The 25,886-nt window shown below is 41.0% G+C and overlaps 1 protein-coding gene across 3 annotated transcripts in view; it reads left to right on the forward strand.

Moving 5' to 3' along the window:
* AAMDC (adipogenesis associated Mth938 domain containing) overlaps window positions 1-22,413 on the forward strand; it is a 33,937-nt gene extending 11,524 nt beyond the window's left edge. For all 3 annotated transcript variants that reach the window (XM_087433500.1, XM_004434035.3, XM_087433502.1), the window contains exons 2-4: window positions 538-687; window positions 19,754-19,849; window positions 22,235-22,413. In XM_087433500.1, the coding sequence (XP_087289626.1) occupies window positions 556-687; window positions 19,754-19,849; window positions 22,235-22,375 (369 nt within the window). In that variant the 5' untranslated portion in view covers window positions 538-555 and the 3' untranslated portion in view covers window positions 22,376-22,413. The remainder of the gene's footprint in view (window positions 1-537; window positions 688-19,753; window positions 19,850-22,234) is intronic.
* The last annotated feature ends 3,473 nt before the right edge of the window (window positions 22,414-25,886 follow it).

Genomic DNA, 25,886 nt, shown 5'->3' on the forward strand with positions numbered 1-25,886 from the left:
TTAGTAAGCCTTCAATGTTTCTAGAGTACCAAGTGGTTATTTTGACAGTTTTGTCCAGCTTAGTAGTTGCTGTTGGGGGAAAGGATGTATCAACCTTGCTGAAGGTTGACACCATCCTAGTGTGAAATGTTATCTCATTGTGGTTGGAATTTGCACTTCCCTTGTGTTGCACTTCCTCCAGTATTCTCACTGTGTCATGTCCCAAGTAGAGTCTCCACCTTTTAATTTTATCTCTCAAAAAAATATCGTGAAAATTCCCTCTAGAGTCTGAGAAGTAATTGTAGTGTCTAGTTTCCATAGTTGGATGATTCAGGATAAAATATCATTTTACTTTTTAGACCTCTAGAGAAGAAGTGACAATCACATAAATGAGAAAAGAGGCTTCTTAACTCATAGAGGACCAGGGCTTAGTATATTTTGGATATAGTATTATATTTTAAAATATATTATATTTTGTATATAGTATAGGTCCTTCATTCCGGAGATGTTTCAGCCTTACTTTATAACTGATTTAGTATATTTTTCTTTTAATTTCAGGGTTCAGTTAAGTTCCTTATGTCTTCCCCTGAAATTGCTTCCCTCTCATGGGGGCAAATGAAAGTACAAGGCTCTACTAAAACCTATAAGGACTGCAAAGTGTGGCCAGGGGGAAGTCGGGCTTGGGATTGGAGAGAAACGGGAACTGAGGTAAGCTATTAGTGTTTGGTTGACACTGCATAAGGCTGACCAAGTGATTGCCAACCTCCTAAGCCATAAAGACCAAATTCCAAGTGAAAAGTAACTATTTCTTTTTCTCTCTCTCTCCTTTTTTTTTTTGAAATATAATTAACATACCATTAAACTTGCCCTTTTAAAGTATGCAATTCAATGGACTTTTTTTCATAAACTTGTGCAATAGTTACCACTACTAATTCCAGAATATACTTATCACCTCAAAAGGAAACCTTTAACCAGTAGCAGTCACTCCCCATTCTTCCCTCCCCCCAACTCCTGGCAACTAGTAATCTACTTTCTGTTGCTATAGATGTGCCTATTCTAGACATTTCATATAAATAGAATCATCCAGTTCTCTTAAGTATATACCTAGGATTGGAAATGCTAGGTCATATGGTAACTCTATGTTTAACATTTTGGGGAACTGCCAGACTGTTTTCCAAAGCAGCTGTACCATTTTACATTTTAGATTTTAGGAACGTATGACAGTTCCAATTTTTCTAAATCTCTCCTTACCCACACTTACTATTGTTTCTTCTGTTTTGTTTTTATTATACCATCCTAGTGTGAAATGTTATCTCATTGTGGTTGGAATTTGCACTTCCCTTGTATTGCACTTCCTCCAGTATTCTCACTGTGTCATGTCCCAAGTAGAGTCTCCATTCCATGAGTGGAGATTGGTAAAAGAAGGGAGCCCCCTTCTTTTGACCACACTCACTTGGGACTTGGCCTCAACAATAGACAGCTGGGGACAGGATGAGACACACTGAAGTCTGTTTCTCCCAGGAACAAAGCCTTCCAGCTAGTATCCGTGAGGAAAAACAGCCCTCTGTTCTTGGCTGCAGCAATCTGGAGTGGAGCCTCCACCTCACTGAGCTGGGAGTAGGAAGGCAGGTGGAAGTCTTTCTTTAAATACCACAGATTCTCACCTTTCCCGCCAAATATTTCTAGATTTTCTTGAGTAGATGTTTCTTCATTTGCTGTTTGCTCTTTGGACCACCATTTCGAAAAGCTTTGAATGTTTTGGGTTTTTTTCTGGGTTTTTTTTTTTTCATTTTGGAGTTTTTCATAATTTGTTTTTTGGGTTTTTGTTGTTTTGGGGTCCTTTTAGTTCTTCTTTGTTGTTACTTTTCATAATTTTCACTTAGGAGCAGGTTGTGGAGCTCTTCATGCTGTAATGATGGAAGTTGATCATTCAATTCTGAAGGATAGATTTGCTAAATATAGAATTCATTTTTTTTTTTTTTTTTTTTGCTGAGGAAGATTTGCCCTGAGCTACCATCTGTTGCCAGTCCTTCCTCTATTTTGTATCTGGGTCACCGCCACAGCTTAGCTGATGAGTGGTGTAGGTCTGTGCCCGGGAACCAAACCCAGGCTGCCAAAGCAGAACACACCAGGCCGGCCCTAAATATAGAATTCTTGATTGACACTGTTTTTCTTTTAGCACTTTCAATATGTCATCCCACTTTTTTTGGCCTAATTGGTTGCTAGTGAGAAATCAACTCTTATTCTTATTAAAGTTCCCTTGGACTTGACAAGTCACTTCTCTTTTGTGGCTTTCAAAATTCTCTCTTTGGGGGCCGGCCCTGTGGCTTGGTGGTTAAGTGCGCGCGCTGCGATGCTGGCGGCCCGGGTTCGGATCCCGGGTGCGCATTGAGGCACCACTTCTCTGTCCAGCCTGAGGCCGAGTCCCACATACAGCAACTAGAAGGGTGTGCAGCTGTGACATACAACTATCTACTGGGGCTTTGGGGGCAAAAAATAAATAAAATCTTTAAAAAAAAAAAAATTCTCTCTTTGTCTTTAGCTTTTGACAGTTTGACTATGATATGTCTATGTGTGGATCTCTTTGAGTTTATCTCACTCAGAATATATTGAGCTTCATGGGCATGTAGATTGTTTTTCATCATATTTTGGAAGTTTTCAGCCATTATTTCTTCAAATATTCTTTCTGCCCCTTCTATCTGTCCTCTCCTGTGACACCCATTATGAATATATTGGTATGTTTATGGTGTCCCACAGGTCTCTGAGGCTCTGCTCATTGTCTTCTTTTTTCTCTTCTTCTCAGATTGGATAATCACAATTGACCTATTTTTCAGTTTTGCTGATTTTTACCTGTTGTTGAACACCTCTAATGAAATTTTCATTTCAGTTATTGTACTTTTCAACTCCAGCATTTCTGTTTTGTCCTTTAAATAATAATTTCTATGTCTTTATTGATAGTCTCTTTTTGGTGAGATATTGTTCTCATACTTTCCTTTAGTTCTTTGGATATGGTTTCCTGAAAGAATGATTGGGTAGAGGTTTCCTTACATGCCTGGAACCAATAGATATTCCAGTTTTTGCTGAAGGGCTCTGTATGTAATTTGGGGTATGCAGTCAACACTCAGCCAAGCAGTTTAAAACTCTGCCTGCTTCTTGCTTATACAGTCTCAAGGTTAGCCAGAGTTTTGACCTTAGGGCCTTCTCATGTCATTCCTGAGCATGTACACAACCCTGGACATACGTATGGCCTTTTCAATACCAAGGTTCATATCAGAGCTTTTCAAACCCCCTATGGACATCTCATTTCTCAGTTTTCCCTTTTGAGTTTCTTGGTTAACCTCTTGTTTGACGTGTTATCTGCTGCCTTGGCAGCTGCACTGTTAGACAATTGTCTCTGACTGTTTTTAACAGATGTCTCTGGGGGAAAAAGGCAGTTTCCACTGGCCACTCCAAGTCAGATCAAATAAAGATAGCCTATGAGTGGGGTCTTCCGGGGAACCACCAGACAGGTCAAGTAATGACAGTTCTCTGGAAATGGGGATTTGAAGGAGCTTTAATCTATTATTCCATCTTGCATGACTGCCAGGCTGGTTGTTTTCACTGTGATTGCAGGTTGTTGCTTTTCAAGGCGACCACAGAACTGGGGATAGGGTAGACTGGAATAGGGCAAGTTACAACTGCACAGAGCTCACTTTTCAGCCATTTTTCTTTAATAAACACACCCTGAATTGCTGGGAACCTTCATTAATTTCCAGACTACAGAAAAATTGATTCTGGCCATCTTTTCCAGTGTTCTCATTGCTTTTATGGAGGAGAGGATTTTCAGAGGTTCTTAATCATCATTTTCACTGATGTCATTCAGAAGTAACTATTTCAGAATCATACTTATCTAGTGGTATCCTGGACATGGCTTTCACAGGCTTGTGAGAACTGATTGTTAAATTTTCAGGAATTTTGTAAGCCAGTTTTTAGACACAGTCATTATTAAAAACTAAATTCTATAAACTTAAATAAATAATTTAAAACATAGGTACAGGCATACCTCATTTTATTGCACTTCATTTATGGCATTTCACAGATTGCCTTTTTTACAAATTGAAGGTTTGTAGTAACCCTGCGATGAGCAACTCTTATCAGTGCCATTTTTCCAACAGCATTTGCTCGCTTTGTGTCTCTGTGTTACATTTTGGTAATTCTCGCAATATTTTAAACTTTTTCATTATTATTATATTTTTTATGGCGATCTGTGATCAGTGATCTTTGGGGTGCCATGAACCATGCCCATATAAGATGGCAAACTTCATTGACACATGTTGTGTGTGTTCTGACTGCTCTACCAACTGGCCGTTCCCCTGTCTCTCTTCCTCTCCTCGGGTCTCCCTATTCCCTGAGACACAACAATATTGAACTCAGGCCAATTAGTAACCATACAATGGCCTCTAAATGTTCAAGTGAAAGGAAGAGCCATGCTTCTCTCATTTTAAATCAAAAGCTAGAAATTTAACGTTAGTGAGGAAGGCATGTCAAAAGCTGAGAGAGGCCGAATGGCAGCTAGGCCTCTTGTGTCAAACAGTTAGCCAAGTGGTGAATGCAAAGGAAAAGTTCTTGAAGGAAATTAAAAGTGCTACTCCAGTGAACATGTGAATGATAAGAAAGTAAAACAGCCTTATTGCTGATATGGAGAAAGTTTTAGTGGTCTAGATGGAGGATCAAACCAGCCACAACATTCTCTTAAGCCAAAACCTAATCCAGAGCAAGACCCTAACTCTCTTCAGTTCTGAAGAGGTGAGGAAGCTACAGAAGAAAAGTTTGAAGCTAACAGAGGTTGGTTCATGAGGTTTAAGGAAAGAAGCCGTCTCCATAACATAAAAGTGCAAAGCAAAGGAGCAAGTGCTGATATGTAGAATCTGCAGCAAGTTCTGTAGAAGATCTAGCTAAGATAACTAATGAAAGTGGCTACACTAGACAACAGATTTTCAGTGTGGATGAAACAGCCTTATACTGGAAGAAGATGCCATCTAAGACTTTCATAGTTAGAGAGGTGAGGTCAATGCCTGGTTTCAAAGCGTCCAAGGACAGGCTGACTCTCTTGTCAGGGACGAATGCAGCTGGTGACTTTAGGTGGAAGCCGGTACTCATTTACCATTCTGAAAATCCTAGGGCCCTTAAGAATTGTGCTAAATCTACTCTGCGTGTGCTCTATAAATGGAACAACAAACACTGGATGACAGCATATCTGTCTACAACATGATTTGTGAAATATTTTAAGCCCACTGTCGAGACCTACTGCTCAGAAAAAAAGATTCCTTTCAAAATATGACTGCTCATTGACAATGCACCTGGTCACCCAAGAGCTCTGATCAAGATATGCAATGAGATTAATGTTGTTTTCATGCCTGCTAACACAGCATCCATCCTGCAGCTCATGAATCAAGGCGTACTTTCAACTTTCAAGTCTTATTATTTAAGAAATATATTTTGTAAGGCTATAGCTGCCATAGATAGTGATTCCTTTGATGGATCTGGACAAAGTAAATTGAAAACCTTCTGGAAAGGATTCACCATTCTAGATGCCATTGAGAACATTTGTGTTTCATGGGAATAGGTCAAAATATCAACATTAACAAGAGTTTGGAAGAAGTTGATTCCAACCCTCATGGATGACTTTGAGGGGTTCAAGACTTCAGTGAGGAAAGTAACTGCAGATGTGTTGGAAATAGCCAGAGAACTAGAATTAGAAGTGGAGCCTGAGGATGTGACTTACTGCAATCTCATGGTAAAACTTGAACAGTTCTTGTCTCCTAGTTTCAGAGTACATCCCTGCCTCAGTGTTACTGCAGTATCATTTCACCATTCTGATTTTCAACTCTCTCTTCACTTTTGGCCTCTGGGAATTTCTCTTTTTGCAAGCTCAGCCATGCATTTCAAGGGATGTTTATTTTTATGCAGCATTTGTAGGCATTGTGTTTAAGGAAACTTTTCAGGTTTTATAGTCTATCACATTGTTCTGCATAATAAACAGTCATACCTACATAATCAGGCCCCACATAAAAAGAGAGCTGAACACAAACTCTGTTCATGCTTTGGTTTTGAACTGCATGCACTCATTATTTAGATCCAGACCCCTAGCTGTTTGTTAGCTATCAACCTGGATCTTAAAGGAAGGAATATACCTGGATTGGTAAAAGGAATGGGAGGGCATTGAGATATAGAAGGGACAGAATGAGACAAGGCTGAGGAATAAGAAGCCGTAATCTTGTGAACCAAATGACTCCATTGGATTGTTTCATAGAGTGAAGCTGGAGAGGTGCAAGAGTAGGCAGTGGTATGGTTGACAGTGTCTGCAGAGCTGAGTATATTGTATTCAGTGGACAAGGTGTAACCACTTTAGATACTTATGCAGGAAATTGACGTGCCTGACAAAGATTATCCAGACTACGGGTTTAAGATATATTGGAGTACCAATTTATGAGTATGCCACATTGTGGAGATTTTTTTCCCCTCAAAAATGGATTTAACACTATATATTGTATTTTACCCCTATATGACTGTATGAGTTAATATTACCATTAACCTCATTCTTTATTTAAGGAAACTTAAGCACAGAGAAGTTATAAAACTTGCACAGGCACAGAGCTAGAAAAATGTGAAATCACATAGTAAACCCAGGTCAGATTCTAACTTTCTTCCCCACTCCTTTCTACTACATCATGATTCCTCTTAAAAACTTTAAGATTAAAAAGCACAAAACCGGGGGCCAGCCCGGTGGTGCGAGCGGTTAAGTGCATGCACTCCACTGAGGTGGCCCAGGGTTCACAGGTTCAGATCCCAGGCACTCACAGATGCACCACTTGTTAAGCCATGCTGTGGCGGCATCCCATGTAAAGCAGAGGAAGATGGGCACAGATGTTAGCCCAGGGCCAATCTTCCTCAGCAAAAAAAAGCAAGAGGATTGAGGATTGGCATTGGATGTTAGCTCAGGGCTGATCTTCCTCACACACAGAAAAAGCACAAAACTGTAAAAGTGTCATTGATGATAATAGGAAAGTAGGAAAGGGATGCCATCAGTTTAGTTTTTTCTTGTTAAGCTCCATTTGTCAGCAAGATACGCAAGAGGAGATGTTCTAGAACTAGTTGGAGAGGTAAGAACTGGGAAAGAAGTGAGGGAAAGCTGAGGTGCTGATCTAGAGCTCATCTGCATAGAGACAAAAGGAGATAGGATCAAAGGTATTAAGCCTCAGAGTCCTCATCAATACAATGGAGATAATAACATTACCTACCTCACAGAGATGATCTAAGGATTAATGCACTGTGCTGGATGTAGTGTAGGCACTCAATAAATGAAGCTGTTACTGGTAAGTTAGTAGTGGTGTGGGTGGAAACGAGACAACAAATTTGAAAACTATTAAGAAGGTGAAATTGACAGGATAAGGTGATTTATTAGATTTAGCAGGTGAAGGAGAATTCTAACATGGATAAATGGGTCCATGGTGGTGCCATTTATTGAAATTGGGTATATTAGAGGAGGAAGAGATGTGTTTGTGTTTGGCAAAGGTTGGGTAGAGAAAATGATTAATTCCTTTGAATATGTTGACTTTGGACTTATATTAGGCCATCTAGATAGAGATATCTAGTAGACATTTAGATTCATAGGTCCAGGCACTGTCACATTAGAGCTGGGTAACCTTAAACAAGTTATTTAGCCTCTCTGTGCCTCAGTTTAATCATTTATAAAAGGAGAATAAGGTCCGTTTGTCATGGGTTGAAGTAAGAGTAATACATGGACTGGGAAGAATAAATTTTTATTTTTTTTTGTGAGGAAGATCAGCCCTGAGCTAACATCCGTGCTAATCCTCCTCTTTTTGCTGAGGAAGACCAGCTCTGAGCTGTAAAGCAGAGGAAGATGGGCACATCTTCCTCCTTTTTTTCCCCCAAAGCCCCAGTAGATAGTTGTATGTCATAGTTGCACATCCTTCTAGTTGCTGTATGTGGGACGCGGCCTCAGCATGGCCGGAGAAGCGGTGCGTCGGTGCGCACCCGGGATCCGAACCCCGGGCCGCCAGCAGCGGAGCGCGCACTTAACCGCTAAGCCACGGGGCGGCCTAAGGAAGAATAAATTTTTAAAATGTAGGCAACTTGCCTTCACACAAATTCATTCTTTCCTTTCTCTCAATCATTATTTCTCAGGGTGATTCATCGATCTCTTGCATCAGAATCACCTACAGTGCATGTTTAAAATGCATATTCTATACCTCCATCACTCCCCCCACCTGCTGAATCAGAATCTCTAGGGGGTGGGGTGGAAAATAATGTACTTCATGGGGTTGCTTTAAATACTAAATGTGTTCAACTTTGTAAAGCATCTACTACAGTGCCCTTCACATAGTAGATACTTGATTTTTTTTAAATTAATTTTTCTCTTCCTTAGTTACCTAGCACAATGTCTAGCACCTAATAATGCTTGAGACTATTAGTTTCTCCCAATGTTACCACAGATATGATTGAATTACTTCTTTAGTTACTATAAAAAATGGCTGAATTAGGGGCCGGCCGGGTGGTGCAAGCGGTTAAGTGCACGCACCCTGCTTTGGCAGCCTGGGGTTCGCAGGTTTGGATCCCGGGCATGCACAGACGCACCCCTTGTCGAGCCATGCTGTGGCGGCGTCCCATATAAAGTAGAGGAAGATGGGCACGGATGTTAATTCAGGGCTGATCTTCCTCACACACAAAAAAAAATGACTGAATTACTTCCATGAAAAGAGTCTTAGACATGAAACACTCTGATTTATAGATCAAATAGGCAATCCTTGAGGGAAGTAACTGCTTGAGAGTGTTTAGGGGAGTATTTATTACCTGGGACTACTACTACACTTGTTTATGCCATCAACTGGTAGAGATATTATCTCCAGTTATTTGTTTATGCTCTGAATATATAGTAGTGGGGCTGGCCCCGTGGTGTAGTGGTTAAGTTCGGCACGTTCTGCTTCGGTGGCCCAGGTTCACAGGTTCAGATTCTGGGTGCGGACCTACACCGCTTGTCAGCCACACTGTGGCCGAACCCACATTTAAAATAGAGGAGATTGGCATAGATGTTAGCTCAGGGCTAATCTTCCTCAAGCAAAAAAAAATATGTAAATAAAAAAAGCAATATTGTTCAGCTATTCTTTTTTAATAATTTTAATAATTTTATTTATTTATTTTTTCCCCCAAAGCCCAGTAGATAGTTGTATGTCATAGCTGCACAGCCTTCTAGTTGCTGTATGTGGGACGCGGCCTCAGCATGGCCGGAGAAGCGGTGCGTCGGTGCGCGCCCGGGATCCAAACCCGGGCCGCCAGCACCGGAGCGCACACACTTAACCTCTAAGCCACGGGGCCGGCCCTCAGCTATTCTTTTTAATGAACTACCCAAAACCTAGTGATGTACAGTAATAAGCATTTGTTATCATGCATATAGATCTAGCTGGAACAGCTCTACCAGCTGCAGTCAGCAAGCTGCCCGGGGAGGCTCTGCTCTATATGTCTCTTATCCTCTTTGGACCAGTGAGCTAGCCAGCACCTGTTCTTCTCATGATGATATCTGAAGCTCACATGCATAAGCCCCACTGAGCAGTACATTTCAAGGCTTTGCTTGCCCCAGGTTCACCAACATCAATGTCCAACATCAACAGGGCATAGAAATATATTCCGTCCACAGTAAGAAGGCAAGAGGAGTGAATATTTGCTAACAGTCATCGAAGCTATCAAAATCTGCAGTCGTATATTGGAAATCAACATATAAGTTGTTCCTTGGGCAAATGAAACTGAACATATTGAAAGCTGACTTCATTTCCTTTTCCCTACCTCCCCACCCCCCAAATATCCAGGTACTTTCTTTCGTGTGTTCCCTATCTCCATTAACAGTATCACTGTCCACATGGTCACCTAAAAGAAACATCAGAGACCATTTTTATTTCTCACTTTTTCTCCCCCACCACATCCAACAAAGTTCTTTTGTTGATTCAGCCTCAGCAAGGACTCAAATTTGCTCCCTCCTTCTGCCTCAGTTCTCTCACCTGGACTGTGGTATCAATCTCCTACCTGGTCTTCGTGCCTCTTATTCTATCTTTTTCAGGTCTATCTTCTATTATAATTTCTAAAAGATAAAGCTGGTCATGTCATTGCTCTGCTTAGAAAACTTCAACAGCTTTTCATAGACCTCAAAATTAAGCAAAAAATCCTTAGGATACTGTTCAAGGCCATTTTTTTATGATAAAGTTCCAAATTATCCTTTTAGTCTCATCTCCTATATTTCACAACACACATCTGAAGACCTAGCTATTCCATACCAAATACTCATTGCCTTTCAAACCTACCATGATCTTTCATTCCTCTGAACCTTTGCTAAAACCATTTCCCTTACTTGGAATGACACACTCCCCATTGTACGTGTTGAAATCTTACGTGTCCTTCAATTCGTAGCTTTCGTATTATCTCCTTTTTGAAGCACTTCCTGATAATCCTTGTGAGAAACAAGCTGCTTACTCCCTTCTCAGTATTTCTGTAATACTTCATGCCTCTATTATAGCACTTAGTGCAGTTCACCTGTGTTATAAGGAGTGTGTATTTATCCCTCACTCAGTGATGAACTCCCTAAGGGCAAGAACTATGCATTTAGTGCAGTGCCTGTAAAGTAGGAACTCAATAAATGTTTGCCGCATTGAATTTTTCATTATAAATGTCATTAAACAAAATTTTTTTATCCTCTGTGACATTCCCTCTGAGTTGGTTAATGTTGTGATTCCTTTTTTATTGGTTTAAAAGGGGGGAGGGGCAGATTTTATAGTGATTACAGAATGCAAATATCAAGAAAAGTTGATGTCTTCAACCAGTGTCCTTGAAATAATAATTACTACCACCTCCCAAATCTCTACCAATCATTAAACAACTACTATGTGCCTGGTCAAATATAGCTTTTCCAGGGTCACATAAATAATAACTTTTGGAACCAAGATTTGAGCCTGAGTCTCATGCTAAAGCCCATACTTTTCTACTGTTTCATACTGTTGTCTCTCATTTCTAGCCTAAAGCAGTAACTGTCTTATTGGAGAAGAGTTTTCTACATGGAAACATGCATAGGTCATTCATTTATATATCCTTTTGTTAGGCTGAAAGGAAGGAAGATAGAACACAAGTGTAATATTGAAAGAAAGCCAAACCAATTAGCTGCCACCCAAAGGAGATGTGGAAACTTTACCCCAACTTTTAATTTTGAAAAACGTTAAACCTATAAAACAGCTGTATGAATAGTACAATAAATACTCATACACCCTTTATCTAAATCCTCAAGTTGTTAACATTTTACCATATTTGCTTTCTCTCTCTGAATACATACACACACACACACACACACACACACACACACACATACACATATCTACACACACTCCCCCCCAATCATTTGAGAGTGGCAGGTAACATATTTCAGCATTTCTCTCCTAAGAATATGAACATTCTCCTACAAGGCTACAATACCATTATCACAAATAAGGATATTATCATTGATAAATAATATTATCTAATATACAGACTATCTTCAAATTTCCCCAAAGTCCCAAAAATGTCCTTTATAACTGTTGTTGGTTTTGTGGTTTTCTTTTTAAATATAATACAGGCAATTGGTATAAAGTGGAACATAATTCTCCGAGAGTTGTACTGTTGACCAGACTAGTGCTTCTTGTACTCAGGACAGCGTTACCTCAGGAAAGACAGATGAGCTGGTCCTAACTCTTTCTGCTTTTGTGTTTGTTTGCTTTTGCTTTGGTTTTTGTTCACCTTCTAAAACTGGTTGACATGGAATGCGTACGTTGAACCCTTCTATGTTGAATCTCTCCCCCTTTATTTAAAAAATTTTGAAAAATTCCTACACTGTGTAACAAATTAGAGAAGAAATAATAGAAAAAACACTTGTATACCATCAACCTAGATTCACCAGTTGTTAACATTCTGCCACATTTGCTTTATTTGTCTCTCTGTGGCTCTCTCTCTCGATAATTATTATTATTATTATTGTTATTATTTTTAATTTTATTTATTTTTCCCCCAAAGCCCCAGTAGATAGTTGTACGTCATAGTTGCACATCCTTCTAGTTGCTGCACGTGGGACGCGGCCTCAGCATGGCCGGAGAAGCGGTGCGTCGGTGCGCGCCCGGGATCCGAACCCGGCCCGCCAGCAGCGGAGCGCGCGCACCTAACCACTAAGCCACGGGGCCGGCCCTCTCGATAATTATTTTTGCTGAATCATTTGAAAGTAAGTTGCAGGGCCGGCCCCGTGGCTTGGTGGTTAAGTGCGCGCTCTGCAATGCTGGTGGCCCGGGTTCGGATCCCGGGTGCGCATCAAGGCACCACTTCTCCGTCCATCCTGTTGCCGAGTCCCACGTGCAGCAACTAGAACGATGTGCAGCTATGACATACAACTATCTACTGGGGCTTTGGGGGGAAAAAATAAAATAAATAAAATCTTTAAAAAAAAAGAAAGTTGCAGATATCATGACACTTGAACCCTAAACACTTCCAGATGTTTCTACTGAAACAAAGGCATTCTGCCATATATAATCACAATATCACACTCAAGAAACTCAACGTTGATATAATAATAACATCAACTCCATAGTCAAATTACAACAATTGTTCCAATAAAATAATATCTTTTACAGCTGGCTTTCCTTTCCAATCCAAGATACAATCAAGGAACATGCATTGCATTTTGTTGTCTTGTTTCTTTCGTCTCTTAATCTAAAACCCACTTTTTTCTCTTTTATGACAGATAGTTTTGAAGTGTCCAGGCCGGTTGTTTTGTAGAATAGTCCACAATTTAGATTTATCTGATTTTTCTATCATGATTAGATTCAAGTTAATCATTTTTGGCAAGAATGCTTCACAGGTGATTATGTCTTCAGTGCTTTATATCAGGAGGCACATAAAGTCAGTTTGCCCAGTTACTGATGAGGTTAAGTTTGATCACTTGGTTAAGTTGGTATCCACCAGATTTCTCCATTATGAAGGTACATTTTTCCCATTTGTAATCAATAAGTAATTTGCAGAGTAATAATTTGAAACTTTGTCAATATCTTGTTACCCAGCAATCTTTTCTTCCCATGGTTTTAGCATTAACCATTGATCCTGGCCTGAATTTATTATTACATTAGTGGTTGCAAAATGGTGATTTTTCTAATTCTGTCATTCCTTCTACATTCATTAGCTGGATTCTTCTGTAAAGAAGAGCTTTCCTTCTGCCACTCCCACCATTTTTATTATCTCTGTGGGCTCATGTTTTCTTTTTTATTTAATATATGTATGTTCCAAATGTTTGTGTCCTCCCCAAAACTCATATGTTGAAATCCTAACACCCACAGACGATGGGATTAAGAGGTGGGGTTTTGGGGAGGTGCTTAAGTCATCAGGGTGGAGCCCTCATGAATGGGATCAGTGCCTGGAAAAGAGGCTGGAGAGAGATTCCGCCCCCCCCCCCCATGTGAGGACACAGTTAGAGAGCACCAGCTATGAACCAGGAAGAGGGCCCTCACCAAAACTGGACCATGCTGGCTGGCACCTTGATCTTGAACTTCCAGCCTCTAGAACTGTGAGAAATTTCTGTTGTTTATAAGCTGCCCAGTTTGTGGTATTTTGTTACAGCAGCCCAAACAGAATAAGATAATGTTTTAATCTATTACCATGATTAATATTTTTAAGGTTTAAATTGTCCCAGATTTGGCCAGTGTCCTTGTGACATGCTCCCACTGGTTTTTGACCACTGCCTTGCTTTCTGACATAGCAAGATGTATTTTCCCTGGATTCAGCCATTTCTTCAAGGAGCCTCTGGTTCCTTTTAGTGGGGAATGTTATCTAGAAACCAAAAGCTGGGTGTTAGGTATACTCATTGCCACTGGGATGTCACTACATCTAAGCCCTTTCAATATACAGAGCCAGAAAATGTGAGTGCGTGCATGTGTGTGTGTACCTCTAGTTTAATCCACCACCACCAGATTTTTTCCTCTGTGTTGCTCCGCCATCTTCTAGAGCATTTCACTGGTGGGAACTGGCTGTAGCCATGCCAGAGATCTAACTTGAAAGGAAGGGGAAAGAGAAGAAAAGCTCACACTCAATGTTTTAAGCCCCCAAACCTAGATGTGGCGTCATTTCTTCTGCTCATTTTCCATTGAAAATTTGCTGGTGACAGCACAGTCACATGGCCACAGCTAGCTGCAAAGGAGAAGAGAAAATGGAGTCTCTCTAGCTGGGCAGCCATATGCCCCGGAAAAGGGGCAGAATAGATTTTGAAAGAACAACTAGCAGCCTGCCACTATGAGATGTAAGGGTAGGTCTGCTAATGGACTTTTGGAAAAGATTTCCACTCTTTGAAGCTAACAAAGAAATACATTACTAGACCACATATCTGTTTTTAATAATTTGATAATTTTATGCATTTAAAAACTTTATTCTGAGAAGGGGGCCACAGGCTTCACCAGATTGCCGGAGCAGCCTGTGCCACAAAAAACAGGCCTCTGTGCTGGAGAGGCAGAAGACCATTTAAGAGACTGTTACATTAATTCAGGCAAGCAAATGTGACTCAGGCAGTGTCCACAGGGGACAGATTCCAGAGATCCTTGAATCTTCACTCACAGAATCTGCTTTTATCAGCAGCACAGCCAGATAACAGCATTGCTACTAACCATTTATGCTCACATTATTTCAGCAGAAAGAAATGCTTTCTTGAAAGTGTATTTAGGAATGTTTTCTTTTCAAATTTAACATAAAATAAGGGGGAATGTCCAAGCCATAAAGGATGTCACCCTGTTGTTTAGCTGGCATAATGGGTATTAGCTGGACAGTTTTCCACAATTAATAGCTTTCCCCCAAGAAAAAACAATAAGCTTTTACAACCTCACATGGTTGTGATGGAAGCCTCTTAAAGAAGAGGAGCAGAATCAGACACTCACTAAAGGAAGAGAGCCTTAGTGGTTTGCCCCGAGGGATTGGAAGAAGCGAAGGAGGAGCTGGTGGCAGGTTGAGGGTGCCTCAGTAACAGGCTGATGCTCCAATCACAGGCCTCTGCACAGGGCTGAGTAATCTCCTGCCAACGCCTGGATCCCCAGGCTGCTGCAGTTATCTTTCATTGCTCTGTATGTGACACCCTGGGCCTGCAGTATAGCACTTGGCAGCCAAGTTTGTCACTTGAGTTCCATTGATCCGGCAACTCGGATGGGCTGCGGCTGTCTCCAGTCTCTGAATCTCCAGAGGATTATGGTTTTGCACTCTCTTAAGATCTTTCACTTGATTCTGAGCTGTGGCCTTGTTTCCTTATGCTAGAATGTGAGCTCTTAGAGTCTGAGGATCACAGTGTTCCTCAAAGTGGGTGCTATTCTTTGTTAAATGAAGGAATCATTCAATAATTCAGGTAGATGCCTTTACTTAAGGAAGGTGAAGCTCTTCAACCCTCATCTGTAATTCTATTAAATAATCACCCTGGTCATAGTCCCAGAAAAAAAATTTTTTTTTTAAATATTTATTTAGTGTGTGTGTGTGTGTGTGCGCGTGTGAGTGTGAGGAATATCAGCCCTGAACTAACATCCATGCCAATCCTCCTCTTTTTGCTGAGGAAGACTGGCCCTGAGCTAACATCCATGCCCATCTTCCTCCACTTTATATGGGACGCCACCACAGCATGGCCTGACAAGCAGTGTGTCAGTGCGTGCCCGGGATCCAAACCTGGGTCTCCAGCAGCAGAGCGTGCACTTAACTGCTATGCTACGGGGCTGGCCCTGCCAGAAAAAAATTTTAGGTTCTTCATATCATCGCTGTTCAGCTCAGGGTGGTTCTCAGATTGATCACAGAGCTGTGGAACTAAAAAGGGCATCTAATCCAATCCTCTTACATTCTTTAAGAACCAATTATTGTAATCCAGTGAAAAAAAGTCTCCTTTTTGTTTTGCCTTTTAAAAATTTATGAACCTAAATACCTTTATAGAAAAAGAATCTAATCTCTCCCAGTCTCTTCTGATCTTCGTGGAGAACAGGGAAAGCTGGAGGCAGAGGTATTGTTCACAGACACCTGGGCACCTGCTCTGCATCCTCTCCCAGGATGAGGATGTACCCTTGCTGCTGAGCAGTTTGCTTCACTCTGACATGCAGGTGTTCTAACTTAGAACACTCTTTGATATTCCCTAAAACATAAGCTCATCCAGTCTTAGTCTGAATTCCTTAGGAAGGTGCTGATGAGGTAAGTCTGAATATAAAGGGTACTAGTGAGAGAGACTGGCTTCATTCTCAGCTCTGGAACGCTCACTGACTGAGTCAAGAATGCCAGCAGCACTTGCACACCCTGCAGGAAACCAAGAGACAGGGAGAAAGCCAGCAGAGAGATGCTGCGTCTGCTCCTGCTTTGTGTAGCCACCTGGCTTCTGTTAAGTTTTGTTTCCTTGGCTAAATAAATCAGGAAGCAGTGAGTATGTATGTGTGCCTGGATGTGGTCTCTTCCTGCCTATACTACTACACTTTTTCAAAAAACTTTATTTTGAAATAATTTCATACTTATGGAAAAGTTACAAGAATAGTGAAAAGAATTCTCATTTTTACCCAGGTCCAAATGTTAACACTGTATCATATTTTTTTTTTAAAGATTTTTATTTATTTTATTTTTTTCCCCCCAAAGCCCCAGTAGATAGTTGTATGTCATAGCTGCACATCCTTCTAGTTGCTGTATGTGGGACGCGGCCTCAGCATGGCCGGAGAAGTGGTGCGTCGGTGTACGCCCGGGCCGCGAACCCAGGCCGCCAGCAGCGGAGCACGCGCACTTAACTGCTAAGCCACAGGGCCAGCCCTCATATTTTCTTTATTATCCTCTCCATTGATATTATTTTTTTCTGAACTGTTGTGGATATTATACCCCTTTACTCCTAAATATCTGTATTTCCCAAAAACAAGGACATTCTCTTACATAATCACAATACAGTGATCAAAATCAGGAAGTTAACATTGATACAATACTATTATCTAATATACAGACTTTATTAATATTTTGCCAACTGATCTAGTAGACATGTCACATTTACTTGTCATATTAATGGGATCATATAGTATGCAGGCTTTTGAGACTTGCTTTTTTCACTTGGCATAAGACAGTTTAGATTCATCCATGTTGTCATGTATATCAGTAATTTGTTCCTTTTTTACTGCTAAGCAGTATTTCATTGTTTGGATTATAACACAATCTGTTTATCCTTTCATCAGTTCAGAAACGTTTGGGTTGTTTCCAGTTTGAGGCTACTACAAATAAAGCTGCTGTGAACATTCATGTACATGTTTTTGTGTGAATGTGGGTTTTCATTTCTCTAGGATAAATACCCAGGAGTGTGATTGCTGAGTCACATCATAAGTGTATGTTTATATACTTACTTATGAGAAAATGCCAAACTGTTTTCCAGGGTGGCTCTACATATTACATTTCCACTAGCTGTGTATGAGAGATCCAATTTCTCTGTATCCTCGCCAGCATTTGGTATCTCATTGTGGTTTTAATATGCAGTTCCATGGTGACTTAGGATTTTGAGTGTCTTTTCATGTTCTTCATAGCCATCCATATAGCTTCTTTTTAAAGTGTCTGTTCAAATACTTTACCCATTTAAAAAAATTAGATTGTTTTCTTATTGTTGTGTTTTAAGAGTTCTTTATATATTCTGGATACAAGTCCTTTGTCACATATGTGATGTGGAAATATTTTCCCCCAATCTATAGATTTTCTTTTCATCCTCTTAACATTGGTGACAGAGAACATGCTATGGTTGAAGAACTGATCGAAGGCCAGTGTGACCAGAGTATAGAACATGAAGAAAGTGGTATGCAATGAGACTGGAGAGGCAGCCAGGAACTTACAGACCGTGTTACGGAGTTTGACATTTATTCTAAGGGCAATGAGAAGCCATTGAATGCTATTAAGCAGAAGGGTGACATGAATGTATTTGTGTTTTAAAAAGATCCCTCTGGCTACAGCTTGAAGAATGGGCCAAAGTGGTTTTATGGAGACGAGTTAGAAAGTTACTGCAATGGTCCAAACAAGAAGTGATGGCAGCTTAAACCAGGGTAGTGGCAGTGGAGATGGAGAGGAAAGGACGTGTCCAAGAGATAATAAGGAAGTAAATATCTAGCTAATACCCATTACGTCCAATCTTTGAAGGAAAATGTTTAATATTTCAGCAGTATATTTGTGTTTAGCTGTAGGTTTTTCTTAGATGTCCTTCATCTAAGGAAGGTTCCCTTCTAGTTTAGTTTGCTGAGAGGTTTTTTTTTCCAATCATAAATACATGATAAACTTTGTTAAATACTTTTTCTGCATCAGTTGGGATGATTACATGCTTTTTCTTCTTTACTCTGTGGTGAATTACATTGATTTTTGAATGTTGAACTAACCTTGGATTTGCTAATAAAGTTTTGTTGAGGATTTTCATTAAATGTTTAAAAGAGAATTCACCAGTGAAGTCATATGTGCTATTTTCAGCAGGTCTTTCCCTGCACCACCTCTAACTATGATTAGAATGTACCCCTTCCACTACCACTGCACCGAAGCGTACTTTTACTCATACTTAAAACAGCATGTCTTCTATGGACAATTTCCCTCTCATATGTACTCAATCCCTCTTCTGAGACCCTCAGCTCTATTTTATCTCATCCTTCTGTAACTGTTTCTACATGTTCACTGACCTTACCTAAGTAAAACTCCTCCAAGGACCATTTGGTTTATCCTAGTGTTTCCAGCACTTAGTATAGGGCCCAGTGCAGAGTAAGTGCTCAGTAAATGCTTGTTGACTGAATGAAAGGACAGAGACAGACAGTCAGGGGAGGAAGACTTTGTCTCTCTGAGCTTTAGTGCTGAGAGCATCATCTTTGCGCAGACACATAATAGGTGAAGCCCAGTAGTCGGGCTGGTATTTACCAAACTCTAACTCCCATATCCCTTTGCTGAAGTGGAAGCAGTTCAGAAGCCACTATCGTTTAATGCTGGATTAGTCTTTATTAAACACCTTACCTTAAATATCCCTGGGAGGATCTGAGAAGACTTTACAGAGTGATAGGTAGGTTTTAAAGCATCAATAGAAGCTTTCCTGGAGTTAATTGGGAAAGGGGCTTAGAAAAAGGAAACAGTACCGAGATCTTAGGAAATCTTTCCACAGTCCAAATTTTGGCATGGTGTGCAAGTGCTTTTTTTCTCCCACCTCATCTCCTTGCACTCCCTCGCCTGTCACTTACACTCCAGTCATATTGAACTACCTGTAGTTCACTAGGTTCTTCTTTCCTCTGAGCCTTTATACATGCTATTCCCTGTACTTTGAATGCCTTCTTCCCCTGATTTCCTTTAACCTGGCTAATTCCTTTAGATCTCAGCTTAAATGACACCTCCTCTGGGCTGCCTTCCCTGACCACCTGCTCCAACCCCCGAAGTCTGAATCAGGAGCTCTTTCTCTATGTTCTCACAACACCCTGAACTTACTTCCTTGTAGCACTTGTAAAACTATTGAAATTTCTCTTGAGTCGTCTGTATTTTTCACTAAACTGAGAGCTCCTTAAGGGCAGCACTGTATCTTCTGTTATTCCCAGGGCCCAGAACGATGCTTGGCATCGAGTAAACCTCAGTAAACATTTCTTCAGTGAATGAATGAGTGAATGAATGAATCTCACAAGAATGCCAATTGCAAAGAAAGATTAAAAGAGCAGGTGGCTGGTATGCTTTTTCTTTCCACATCCAGCATTCTCCTGGTGTGCAGCCTGCAGATGTGGAGGAAGTTGTCAAGAAGGGTGTGCAGACCCTAGTGATTGGCCGAGGGATGAGTGAGGCCTTGAAGGTAGGTACTGGTGAGCACAGCACTCCTGAGGTCAGTTGGTGACCTCTTGGACCTTTACCTTAGGGATATGTCCTTCTTGGGAGTTCATCTCTGTATATCACCCTCATTTTGCTGATGAGCCAGTGGATGGCCCAGGATAAAATAATGGCTGCGTACTACTCTTCCTCATCAGGACTGGACTCTCCAGTTTCCATTTGACCCTGGGCCTTTATTGTTTCAACTATTTCTCAGAAATTACTCAGTCCTGGAATTTCTCAATCAATATTTCGTTCTTTAGATTTTTATAATACTTTATATTTTTGTTGTACATTTTATAATACTTTTTCTTTTTTCTTTTCTTGGACACATTCAAGTTATGGGTTTTTTTTCCCTTTCAGAAAAAAAATTATTTTTGTTTTACTTACAGAAATCATACATGCTTATTATAAAAGAGTCAATGCAGAAACGTAGAAGAAAAACGGTGAAAGAGGGGCTGGCCGGGTGGCGCAGGTGGTTAAGTGCGCACACTCCGCTGTGGCGGCCCAGGGTTCGCTGGTTCGGATCCCGGGTGCGCACCGACGCACTGCTCGTTAGGCCACGCTGTGGCGGCGTCCCATATCAAGTGGAGGAAGATGGGCGTGGATGTTAGCCCAGGGCCAGTCTTCCTCAGCAAAAAGAGGAGGATTGGCAGATGTTAGCTTGGGGCCGATCTTCCTCACACACACAAAAAAAAGGTGAAAGATTTCGCCTCCCCAATCTCCACGCTTGACGTATACTGCTCCAATTTTCTCTCTCTGCATCTGCAAATATATACACACTTACACATACAGATACACACGTATACACTTACAACTGTCTTTACATGAATCGGATCACACTATACATGTTGTCCTGTAACTCTTTACTTACATTATGGACAGCCTTTCACATAAATATATAGGGATCTACCTCATTCTTTTTTTTATATAGATGTCCTAAAATCCAGTTCCCTACTGATGAAGGGGCCCTTTATTTATATTTTTTTAGTTTAACCTAAAATAATTCCTATCTATAAGGCTACTGTTATAAAATTGTTCAAACATATAAAAAAGTAATATAGGGCATTTAAAAAAATATTTCAGAGCTCTTTCTGAGGAGGCAGAGTCTAATTAAAATCTATTTAAAGTAATATTCAGGACAAGCAAGCCAGAGTTAAGAGAATATCCAGTAATAGCTGCCACTATGAGAATCTTTTATATCAATTCATTTACAAATATTTATTAAGCACCTTCTTTGGGTCAGACACTATTCTAGGCCCTGGGGAAAACAAGACAAGACAAACAAGGTTCATGGTCCTCATGGATTATAAAAAAAGCAATTTCAGATCGTAATAAATGCTGTGAAGAAAATGGTGACTTATGAGGGGCTGCTCTAAATGGGGTGGTCAAGAAAGGCCCTTCTGATAAGACGTTTGCGCTGCGGTATACATACGTTAGTTAACTTCGTCCTCACACCAACCCTGTGATGTAAGTAGTATTATCCCCATTTTACAGGGGAGGAAGTTGGGGTTGAGAGACTCGAAATAGCTGGCATAAGGTCTCTTGGTTGGTATACAGCAAAGTCACACTTTATTTATCTTTTTTTTGTGAGGAAGATCAGCCCTGAGCTAACATCCATGCCAATCCTCCTCTTTTTGCTGAGGAAGACTGGGCCTGAGCTAACATCTATTGCCCATCGTCCTCTTTTTTTTTTTAATCCCCCAAAGCCCCAGTAGATAGTTGTATGTTATAGCTGCACATCCTTCTAGTTGCTGTATGTGGGACGCGGCCTCAGCATGGCCAGAGAAGCGGTGCGTCAGTGCGCGCCCGGGATCCGAACCTGGGCCGCCAATAGCGTAGCGTGCGCACTTAACTGCTGAGCCACGGGGCCGGCCCCTAAAGTCAGACTTTAGACATAGGTTGGACTGACTCAAACATTTAACATTTACATAGTTTGGGCTCTACACCATGCTAGACGTTTTACACACTTTAGCTAAATTAGTTCTCATACCAACTCTGTGAGCTAGGTATTATTGATTCCTATTTACAGACATGAAAACAACGGCTCAGAGAATTTAATTAACTTACCCAAGGTCATACTGCTAGTAAGGACTTAAAACCAAGGCTGTCTGATTCCAAAATCCATGCTCTTTCCATTTCCATTTCACCTGAGCTTTATGCATGCATATCATGATACTTCTGTCAACTTCTTAGAAGCCTCTTTGACTCCTTGGGGCTCACTGCTAAATTTTGGACTGGTGACACTCTGGGTGACCGAGGAGTAACAGTTCTCACTGTCCAATTCTGTAGAGTACACTTGCCTCACAGCAGAAAGGAAACCTTGGGGGACCTTTTCCCCTGACTTACTCATCTTTTTCCTTCTTCCCAGGTGCCTCCATCAACTGTGGAGTACCTCGAGAAACAAGGCATTGATGTGCGAGTCCTCCAGACAGAGCAGGCAGTGAAGGAGTATAATGCCTTGGTTGCCCAAGGCGTCAGGGTGGGAGGGGTCTTCCATTCCACCTGTTGATGGAGCCTTAAGAGGAGAATAAATCACTAAGCAATGATGCCTGTGACTATCACTCTTGCCACTCTCCACACCAGCCTCCCCAAGCATTTTTAAACAGCTCGTCCTGCCAGGTTCTGTGCTAGGCTTTGGGATGCATGGATGACTAAGGCAAGATCCCTGTCCTGGGGAGAGAGGGTGGACTGGAAATCAGGAGAGGAGACGGATGTTTACCAAAGCTTAATAATGTGGTAAATGTTAGGCCAGAGTATTAGAAAATAAAGCCTTCTGCTTTGAAGGCCAAAGAAAAATTTCAGTGCATTAAAATCACATTCCAATTGATGTTTTGGAATGTTTAGCCATCAATTCAACAAACATTTATCATGTACCTTATATGCCAGGCACTGCTATAGGCTTCAGAGAAGCCTCTGAACCTTATATTCTAGTAGGGAAAAATAAACAAGTAAACGAATAAATATATAATGTAAGTAGACTCTGTTATGAAGAAAAGCAGGTTGAAGACAAAGAGTGATAGGGGCGATTTCAGATATGTGGTAAGAGTTCTAGGCCGGCTGTTCTACTCACTTAACCCTGCGCCTCGCCAGACAGGTCTCTCTGGGCCTCAGATTCCCTCACTATAAAATGATGGGGCTGGACGAGATGCCCTTTAATGGTCCCTACTGGCACGAATAGTCTTTGTTCTATTTAAATATCAGGTGGACTTTGTGAAGCCTTAGAATAGACTGAGAACTATAATAATTTATCAGCATAACCTTAGTTTTCATTTCTCCCCCCTCTTTAAAGAGTTATGAGTATGGGCTTTGGTGTCAGCCTTGATTTGGAACTGTGGCTTTCTGCCACTCACTGGTTGGGCAATTATATAATCTTTCAGTTTCACTGTTCTCCTCTGTCAGATAGGGACAATATTAGTACCTGGAATTAGCGCAGGTATTAAAGGAGTAATTCATACAAAGTCTTAGCACACTGCCTGGCATGCAGTAAGGACTCAATAAATTGAAGCCATTGTTGTCATTATCTATCTTTCTATTAATGGGGCTGCTGTGTAAAGCCAGTTAGTTTCACTTTATGGTTCTTAATACAGCAGCTTACTATTTCATAGATTCATAGAATGTTGAAGCCCAAAGGAACCATCTGCTCTCTCTCTCTCACACTCATCTATCCAGTAATTCTCTTTCATGCCCATTTACTGAGTCTCTTACTAATTTTCTTATGACCAGTTATTGCTATACCCTGGGGGTCTGAGAATGAATAAGTTATAGCTCTTGCCCTCAGGAATTATGTAGGAGAGACAGACAATAATGATACAGTGTGTGAACACTGTAATAGTTACAAAGTCCAGTGAAGGCACAAAGGATGGAGTAACTTATCCTACCAGGATGGAAGGAAAATTAGGGAAGACAGCACTAAGGACATAACACAAGCTGAGTCTTAAAGAATGAGAAGATGTTCATTTATTCACCAAATAGCTGGCAACTCTTTCTTTAACCAGCCATTTACTAGGTATAGTATCTATCATAGCCATAACTAAACAAAATTGCTCCAACCCAGCCCTTGTTGAAGCAGCAGCTTCAGAAAGCTGATATTTGCTCCACGTGATCCTATTACCTGGCTGGCCCAGTTGGGCATCTGACCTAAGGGGAGCCAATCCATAGACTGAGCAGCAATTTAAGATTTGCTTGGCAAACCTTTAAGATTTTTAAGGCTTGGCAAGAAAAGATGAGCCAAGACAATCATCAGAATGGAAAATGAAGAGATTTTTCCCAGTTCACCCAGCAAGTAAGTGGCAGAGCCAGGATTAGAACCTGATGCTGTGTCTTGATCTCTTTCTACCATACACGTCTTTAGGAGGCCCATGGGACTGAGATCCTCACAGACCTGACACCCAGCCTAGAGGTCTGGGGAGGTCCTGCTCAGTGCCCTTCCTGCAACCAGCCATTTGTCAGATGACAGGATCTTTCTAGATCTCAGTTCCTTCAGCTCATAAAGCCAGGCACCTATATTTCTAGGACGGATGTTTAATAAAATTCAGACTGTTTATTGATGCAATCATTTGTGTTTTGTTTGTTTTTGTTTTTTGCTTGAGGAAGATTCACCCTGAGCTAATATCTGTGCCAATCTTCCTCTATTTTTTATGTGGGTTACCACCACAGCATGGCTGACGAGTGGTGTTGGTCTGTGCCTGGGATCTGAACCCGCAAACAAGGGGCCAGTGAAGCAGAGGATGCCAAACTTAACTACTAGGCCACGGGGCCGACCCGAAGCAATCATTTTTAATTTTTTTTCCTTTATCAAATGTAAGGTGAGACAGCTCTAGTGGGTGTTGAATTAGGTGTGGGTGTAATCAGTGTTCCTAAGTGAGTTGTCTCCACATTAAAAAGAGCTTAGTACAAATTTTAAAGAATTATCTCGCAGTGAGGTTATTAAACTTTGTACAGAAATAGCCCCTACTTCTGAATCTGTTCTACATGGTCAATGCTGGAAATGTGCAGAACCTGGAGAAAAGCTATTTTTCCACATGACACTATACTTAGTCCCATGTCTTGATCATTAAGCCCTTTGAGTTGATTTGTAGGTTGCACAGCCCTCTCTGCCCACACTTCACTTCTTCTAGCTTGAGTGGTTCCTAAGACAAGAAGTCTGCCAAGTGCTAAGTGTGTACCTTTCTTCCCTGTAATTCTGTTTGCTGAAATCAATCATGTCAAAGCCAAATATAAAGTCCTTTCAGAAACTTCAATCTCAGGGCAGGCTCTTGCAGGCATGCCATGGTACTGCTAAGTTTGCTCTGGATTCATACACTCATGCAGTCTTTCCTTGCCTGGCATGTGCCAGGAGCTGTGCTGGGGATACAACAACACAGGCATTCTTACTGTCCGGGTACTCAGCGTTTCATTGGAAGAAACAAACATGTAAATATACAGTGATGATGCAGAAGTTGCAAACTGGCAAAAACCTACCCAGAGACGTGTTTTGTTTGTCTTGTAATTTTAACATTTATTTAGTTACCAAAATTTTTAAGTTAGGTATTTTTTACATGAAAATGCAGATTTCTGGCTTTTCTGGAAGATCTGACATCACCAGGCCCACATTTATAAACAACCAAGTGGAGCTGAATAGCAACCTCCTTCTAACAGAATGTGCTCTCTGATTCTTCAGTCTCTATTATCTTCCTCTAAGCCACTTGACTCCTTTTTTCCCACCTACCTTCTTTAGGAGTTTGTGATTGTGAACCTGAGATAAATACTATGCATGAAGAATGCATAGGTGGGAACAAAGGAGCAATGCACCAAGTCCACAGGAGACACAGACAGGTTCTAGAACAAGGCTCAGTCCTGAAGAATGAGAAGAAAGGAACCATAGGAGACAACCTGAAGAGTATATTCCGGGGCTCAGGTCCAAAGGTCTGAGGCAAGAGAGAGCATGGTGAGTGCTGTGAGCAACTACAGGTAATTCTCTACTGCTGGAGAAGTACAGAAAATGTTTGGAACAGGGAACATGAGGCTGGAGACGACAGCAG

Source organism: Ceratotherium simum, chromosome 7 (genome assembly GCF_057802395.1).
Source record: "Ceratotherium simum simum isolate JZ-2026a chromosome 7, ASM5780239v1, whole genome shotgun sequence".
Classification (NCBI taxonomy): Eukaryota; Metazoa; Chordata; class Mammalia; order Perissodactyla; family Rhinocerotidae; genus Ceratotherium; species Ceratotherium simum.